The sequence below is a fragment of the Solenopsis invicta genome, chromosome 9, assembly GCF_016802725.1.
Source record: "Solenopsis invicta isolate M01_SB chromosome 9, UNIL_Sinv_3.0, whole genome shotgun sequence".
Taxonomy (NCBI): Eukaryota; Metazoa; Arthropoda; class Insecta; order Hymenoptera; family Formicidae; genus Solenopsis; species Solenopsis invicta.
The window spans coordinates 4,156,557-4,164,838 of record NC_052672.1 but is presented as its reverse complement, the minus strand read 5'-3'; the positions used below and the strand labels follow the sequence as shown (position 1 = coordinate 4,164,838).

At 32.2% G+C, this 8,282-nt stretch overlaps 1 protein-coding gene across 1 annotated transcript; it reads left to right on the top strand.

Annotated features, from left to right (window-relative positions):
• The first annotated feature begins 492 nt into the window (after window positions 1-492).
• Window positions 493-1,202, top strand: LOC105206749 (ribonucleoside-diphosphate reductase large subunit-like). Its single transcript, XM_039453658.1, has 2 exons — window positions 493-804; window positions 873-1,202. The coding sequence occupies exons 1-2, from the start codon at window positions 738-740 to the stop codon at window positions 1,148-1,150; spliced, it is 345 nt and encodes a 114-aa protein (XP_039309592.1). The 5' UTR covers window positions 493-737; the 3' UTR covers window positions 1,151-1,202.
• Window positions 1,203-8,282: the final 7,080 nt, after the last annotated feature.

Genomic DNA, 8,282 nt, shown 5'->3' with positions numbered 1-8,282 from the left:
TCAGGATCTGGGTACAATTGAATGCAGCAGTTTCTCTACTGAAGTAGTTTAATATTTAAGTTTCATTGAATGCCATGTGTAACATAGCTTCAATCACTGTCAACATGTTTGTGAATTCTACTAAGAGAACTTTCGATTTTTATGAACTTAAGAGGATGCTATAGTGACCGAAGAACTTCCTCGACGTCGGCATTGCAGATTATTTTTCGAGGGAGACCAGGCTATCGCTCTTTGTCCAACGCATAGATCTGTCTTTGTTTTTCGATTATTTTGCCATCTGCGAAAAGACCTATCAACTACAGCCACTGCTCTTCTTGCCATCATTTACGTGCGCTAAGCGAAATTTGGACACGTACAGCTGTTCACCTATTAAACTTTTTTGTTAGGTTATTGACTGAAACGATACACAGTCAGTGTTGTGTGTTAGAGTTTTCTGAAGTTCGCCCTGGTCTCATTTTATACATACGAGCTGCAGAACGTCAGTAAATAACAAAAATTAACCTTGGTTGACAGAGCCACGAGTCGAAAATAAATGAATTTTTAACTTTTTGATCGATTTTCTCATAAAATTTACCAGAGCAGACTTTGTTTTGGTGCGTACTTTTATTTTGCAAAAGGATTTTGTGATCTGTAAAGCCAATTCAAAAATTAATGAACACTGTAATGGTCGGTAATTTCCGTCAGTATAGCATCCTCTTAAGGAAGTAGCGAAAATTGTCACCTACAATTTGAATAAGATGATTGACGATAATTTTTATCCTCTGCCAGAGGTGAAATTATCATGTGATACACACAGATCTATCGGTAAGCTACTTATACATAATTCACGTATTCTATATATTGCTGTTTTAAACATTTATTTTTAAAACTAGGTATTAGTGTACAAGGATTAGCAGATGCGTTGATTTTGATGAGATACCCATTTCAAAGTAACAAAGCTAAGGAACTCAAAGTCCAAATTTTTGAGATTCTTTATTATGGCGCTCTAGAAGCAAGTTACGAAACAGTTACTGAGAAAGATGCTTATGAGTCAGATGAAGGCAATCCAGTCAATAAAGTTGTGTTTTTTAAAGTAAATATTATCTTAATTATGTTAAAAATCGGAGAGACATGCATAAACTTGTATGGTAAAATAAATATTTTTATATGATAACAATTGTATCGTTATTTCTAATAAATATAATAATATTGCATATAAAAAAGATTATCTCATTATTAGTTAAAGTATAATAATAATTGGAAACTATATTATCTATACTTTTGAAAGCGCGCGCTAACGCGGCCAAATTGATGTATAACCAACTATTGTGCGCGTTCAAACTGGCAAATCAGCTTGCCTGATCAAGTTGAATGTCATTTGTTACATCCGCAGACAACCAATCGTGTGCATACAATCGTTTCGCAGAGCTGCCTATGGGTGCGTTCCGTTTCATACATGATGCGCATATATCTTTGTTTAACATTTGGTGAACAACAAGGATAAACGATGCATCGCACGCATTATGCGTGAAACGGAACGCACCCACAGTTACTACGCCGGCTTTAGAACTTTAGACGCATCCAATGTTTCCTTATACCAATTATATGGTCATCTCTTGTCACGCGGGAAATGTCCTACGTACAATCCAGTCTGCAATCTGCATAGATCCTCTCTACGGAGTCATAAAACAGCGATAATAAATGCGTATATAATTTATATATGTAACAAAGTGGGCATAAATGATCATATAAAAGTTTGATTCAATTATAAACATCTGCAGTTACTTTTTTAGTAAGTATAATACTAAAAATCTTTTCCAAAGATCTTAGACAATATAAAGTTCAAATTTGGATCAAGTCTTTAAAATATTATATATGATTCGATTTTGGACTTTATGTGTATTCCAATGAGAACATTAATAATGGAATTGACATCGAATGGATGTCAATTCCATTATCATTTCTCACTGGAATTTATATGTAAGAATTATAATGTATAGAAATATTCCCTATTTATGTAGAAATAATGTATAACAATATTTATACTTATTTATATTTATATAGATGTAACGTTACGCCTTTCCGCCGCCGAACGCAACGCGTAAGATCGAACACGCGCGCGCGTTCGGCTAAGCATGCCGCGATCACGCGCTACCATGCGTGCCGCGCGCCGCGCTCGGCAAGCGTCCCTACTCCGGCCGGCCCCACCACGCGCTCTGACTAGTACATACGACCGCGCGGACTGCTATATAAGCCGGCAGCGACTGCAGCGAGCAGCCGAGATCAGATCACTCCGAGCCACCGATCTCAAACCTACTCCGCTCCTGCGCCGGGTATTCTCGACGCTCCTTAGCTTGGGCATTCTCAAGCACTTCCCCAGAACGGGCATTCTCGTTCTAACTTTCTCGCGACGGGAATACTCGTCGGTCCTAACGGCTGGGAATACTCGGCCAATCCCATCCTCCGTTCCGCGACGGGAATACTCGTCGTTTCCGCGGCTGGGTATTCTCGGCCAACAGGAACCGTCCGTCCCGCAATTCCGTTCTCGGGGATTCTCGAGACCCGCACCACCGTCGGGGATGCCCGACACCGTTCTAAGGCTCATTCCGCAAACCTGTTCCCTACGGGGTGACAACACCCCGCAGGGAGAGACCGCTTAGGTCTCTACCGTCGACCGCACTCGCGTATCGCGTAACCGTTCGCTGCACCGAGTACTACCGATTCCGCGTATCGCGACTGTCCGCCGCGCGGGCCAATAGCGGCCCGTTTAACTGTCCGTCCGTTCCGGAGCTTCTGGAATCCGCTCCGTTTAAATAGTAAGTACGCCGCGAATACATCGTGACCGTTCTCTTAGTTTCACGCGGGCCGACGACCGCGCAATTAAGCACTCCCGTGCCGTACTACTAATCGCGGAGTTCCTAAGATACGTACTCCTAAGTGTTTTAGATATTAAGTATACCGCGAATATATTGTGACCGATCACTTAATGTCACGCGGGCCGACGACCGCGCAAATAAGTGCCGCAATACTATTCGAGTAGTTCCGTATTACCCGATAACAATATCGGATCTGTATCATTTCATTTTTGTACTAAAGCATAGCCAAATATATTTAACCTCTTTCGTTTTCACTACTAAACCACGGCGTTATCATTGAATACGAACCCGGACACCCGGCGAGCACCTCCGAGCATCCTGTCCTGAACCTAAAATCCCGTAACCGACACCGAGAAAGTACCAGCGTTACATAGATTATATACAATTTATAATGAAAAAATTTGTTGACCGACCACCAAACAAACCATTCCACAGTCTTTCTATTTGTCAACAACAGCAAATAGAGAAAAGAATGAAAAAAAATGACCACGATAACATAGCAAAACAGAGGAAAACACATGATATCAATTCAGCAGAGAATACAATATGTAATAAATCTCCACATTTAGATTTAGATTATTCTTCCAATAATCAGTTATTCCAATTTCAAATAAATAAAATAAAGGAAGGAACAGATTCTGAAACAAATTTTGAAACAGATTCTGAAAATGAATTTAATAACTGCAATTACATTGATGATAATGAAGAATTTAACACTGACAATGACAGTTTTGAATTTGTTGACAATTTCCAAAAACAATTAGCTTCGATTTTGTTGAAATTAATTTAACTCATGTTCAGGGAAATGCCATATTAAATATTTTAAGATCTCATTCCTGTTTTTCCTGTCTACCTAAGGATGTGCGCACTCTTTTGAAAACTCCCTCCAGTATAGCAGAAATTATTACACTTAAGGATGGAGAATACGTTCATATAGGTTTTGAAAAATCTATTATTACAAAATTATCTAATATGTATTCTCAGGTAATTCCATCTTCTTTAGAGATAGACATTAGCACTGATGGAGCACAATTACATCGTAGTGGAAAAATTCAAATTTGGCCAATTCAATTTCGAGTTTGTAATATAATAGATAATAGCCCTGGAATTGTCGGAATATATAAAGGTCATAAAAAACCTAAAGATTCAAATGAATTTTTTAAATATTTTTTTGAAGAAGTACGAACAATTTCCTCTAATAAAGGCATTACGTTTCAAAATAAAGTAATACCTACAATTTATAGAAGTTTTATAGCCGATGCTCCAGCCAGAGCTTTTATTTTAAATCATAAAGGTCATAATGCTACCAACCCTTGCTCCTAATGCAAAGTTTCGGGAACTTATATTAATGGATCAATGTCTTTTCTTGGTGTAAATCATAAATCTCGTACTGATAATGAATATGCACAATGGCTATATAAAAATCATCATAGTAATAGTAAAGTAGATACAATTAGTCCTTTGTTACAATTTCCTTTGAACATAGTATCGCAAGTACCTTTTGATTACATGCACTTAGTTTGTCTAGGTGTGGTAAGAAGACTTTGCAAGGCATGGATGGTTGGAAACTTTACAAAATCAGTTAAATTTTCTTGTAAACATATTGATATGATATCATCAAGATTGGAAAAATTGCGAAAATATTGTCCAGTGGAATTTTCTCGACTGCCAAGATCTTTGAAAGATTGGAAAGATTATAAAGCAACTGAATTCCGGCAATTCTTATTATATACAAGTCCTGTTGTGTTAAATGGAATATTACATGAAAATGCTTATTTACACTTTTTATTACTTCATGCCTCAATACGCGTATTAATATCTCCAACATATTTTAAAAAATTGTTAGACTTCTCAGAAATTGCGTTAAAAAAATTTGTAAAATTATGTGAAAATCTTTATGGTAAAGATTTTGTCTCGTACAATATTCATGGTCTGTTACATTTAACGGAAGATGTCAGAACATTTGGAGTCTTAGATACTATTTCTACGTTTCCATTCGAGAACAAAATACCATTTATTAGAAAATTTATTAAGAAACCACATCTTTCTTTACAACAATTTATTCGAAGAATGGCTGAATATTCTGAGAAACCTATATTTTATGAAAGACGAACACTTAATAATAACATTCGAGTGTCACAATTACATGAATCTGGACCATTAAATCAAAATTCAATGTTTCTTCATTGTAAGCAATATAAAAAATTGGAATACAATAACATGATCTTTAGTCCCCATCTTAACAATAACTGTTGTATTCTGAAATGTAAATCAATTTGTTTGATTCAAAATATTTTAGTATCTTCCGATGAACAATATTTTTTGATTGTAAGAAAATTCAAGTATGTTAAACATTTCTATGATGTTGAAATTTTATCTCATGAAGTAGGATCTTTTATTTGTTCGGAATTATATGATAATGAAGTCGTTCCTTTTACAAATGTTTTAACAAAATGTTACAGAATGCCATTTTTTCGAATGGATAATATTGAAAATGATAACATTGATAGTACTTAAACAAATTCTGATATTTCTACGTATATAATAGCTACTATGAATTTTTAATAATTTTTAATAATTTAAATAAAATTAGTCGTCTTCATTGAATAACAATAATAAATAAAATAAATATTATTATTTTTATAAAATGTTGTTTAATGAAATATTTAAAATGTTTAATCAAATTTGTTTTATTGATGCTGTTATTAAATTAATTACATTACTATCAATTGTTAGTTAATGCTTTTAATACAATTTGTATCCTGTTGCAAAAGTATTTAATTTGATATGTTACAACTACATACTTATTCAAAAAACATCTTTGTCTATTAATTTTTAAAATTAATATCGTTATTCTGTACATCCAATGATTTTAACTCTTTCCCTCGGAAAAATTTACAAATTGAAAAGTGATCACCTTTTTTAATACTCACAGTCCATGATTAACATAATGACCAATAAGCTCTATTCGTTTCATTAATCATGAACTGCGAGCATGTAGAAAGTGCTGACTTTTTAGTTTGGAAAATTTTCCAAGGGAAAGAATTAAAATCACTGGGTGTACATGTAAAAATAAGATTGCTCATAACAAAATAAACATTTTGTCAAAATACATACCAAAATAAAATATTATTGCATAAAATATGGCGGAAACTATTTAATGTATGATATTCTATTTTTAAATCTGTTTATATTATATATTTCAAGATTCAATTATTAATAAATTGTAGAGTTAAAGAAAAGATAAAAGATAAATTGCATTTTTTCAGTATGTAGTTTTATCAATAAAAGAATTTTATAAACATACTGCTTTTTAAAGTATTTAAATAGCTTGTTTTCAATTTTTTAATGTTTAAACATTTTTAATAAAACCACAATCCTCTATTACTCTACTGAGTTATCACTCTATAGCCTCATATACATAAATCATTAATTATTAAAATATTCATAAAATATGCATGTCATGTTTTATATTCACATTTACTTTGTATTTGAATGTTGTTTTCATATAATTTTTACATATTTATACGATTTATATTTATATAATATTTACATATATTCTTATACTTATATACTTAGGGTAGGTTCCAAAACGTACTTTCCGAAAAAAATTTTACTTGAAATATATAGTACATATAACGTGTACTATATTATATCGAGTGAAATTTTTCTCGTAGAGAATGTTTTGATATGTAGCCTTAATTGAATTATACTATTAAAATAAAAATTTTTTTAAATAATAGTGAGATTATTTTTTTTATATGCAATATTGTTTTGTAGATATAATTCAATATGAACAAACGACCTAGGAGGGAGTACATAAAAAACCTTCACGTTATGAAACAACTGCATCTTCTGACGATGAAGAAGCAATTAGACATCAAAAGAAAACAGAAAAAATATCTATTATTGATAATATTAACGATATTCGAGATCATATATCAGAATATGACACTCAAAAATTGCATGAAAAGGAATCAAATAATAGCAGCTCTGAAGTTATTTAAGCAACATCTATAACATTGTGTCCAACTGTTACAACTCATTTATCTTATACGAATTCTACAATACCTCTGACATCATCAGTAATAATGCCATCATTAAATAATTGCGCACCTACATCTTCATCAATGCTATTGCTGTCTAATTCTCCAACACAACAATTTGCTCAACCAACAATATTTCAACATTAACCAGTATGTGATGCACGTCCACATTTTTTGCAATCGTTCCCACTTCAATCTGAACCAAATTCTTCAGTATTACCAACAAATCAGCGTTTAGTATCATTAAGAAATCAAAATTTAAATGAAACCTATGTAACTTCCACATTGACGAATGCAGCGTCAACCTCAACGTTTCAGTTTTCATCTCCTGTTTATACTTCTTTAATGTCTCAATTACCAGAAACATCAGTAATCACATCTTCATCTTCTATTATTTCTGCAATTTGTAGGACATCTCAACATTCTTTAAGAAATGAACGCTCATCTTCAAATTTACAACCATTATCTGATTTTCCATCATCATCATCATCATCATCATTAACATGTAAATCCCAGCCATCATTAACTTTGCTATCAGCTCCAGCAACTCATCACAATATGAATTTTAATGCATACTAGAACAACACAAGCGCGCGCCATTTATTTAATTTCATGTTTACATATAACTAAATATAAATAATAAGAATTTCAAAAATTATACATTCATGATTAAGAATAATACAGTTCATGATGACAAATAACAGATCATGTTCTTGATGACAGATTATGAATAAATAAAAATAGAATATGATTTGATTTATTATTACCCTATGAGTAGACAATGTTTTTTAAATGTTATATATATATATATATATATATATATATATATATATGTATATATATATTCTTTATTATAATGTCTTTTAAATATTAAAAAAATATTGTTTCCTGATAGGATAAATGTCTCTAAAATTATCATTAATAGTAGTATACGTTAATATCACATTCTTGTAATTCTTGTAATTGTACCTATATGTACAACTCTTTTATGTTTTTTATATAACCAAAATCTACACAAAATTTAAAATTTAAACATGTTATAATTATTTAGTTTATAATTATTTAATATACAATAACGTTTATACTTAGCACGTGATATGATTGCATTTTTGTATTAAAAACAAATATTATACATAAGTCATCAACTTCCAAGCACACGAGATTATCATATCTCAATAACTTTTGAATCGATCAAGTTCTAAATACTCTCAAACGATGGGTAAAGTTTTACAATAAAAATGTTTTTATTTTTTCTATCCGTGTTCTATGGACAGAGATATCACAATGAAAAGTTCACTTTTAAAATTTTATTTTCTGAGATATACGTGGTCATTAAAAAAATCTTTTAACTTGTGTTCAATTGCATTCTTAATTTCTTTTG

Coding starts and splice junctions, on each gene's coding strand:
- LOC105206749 (XM_039453658.1), top strand. CDS start 738: ATGATTGACGATAATTTTTATCCTCTGCCAGAGGTGAAATTATCATGT. Junction 805..872: donor TGATACACACAGATCTATCG/GTAAGCTACTTA, acceptor TTTTAAAACTAG/GTATTAGTGTACAAGGATTA.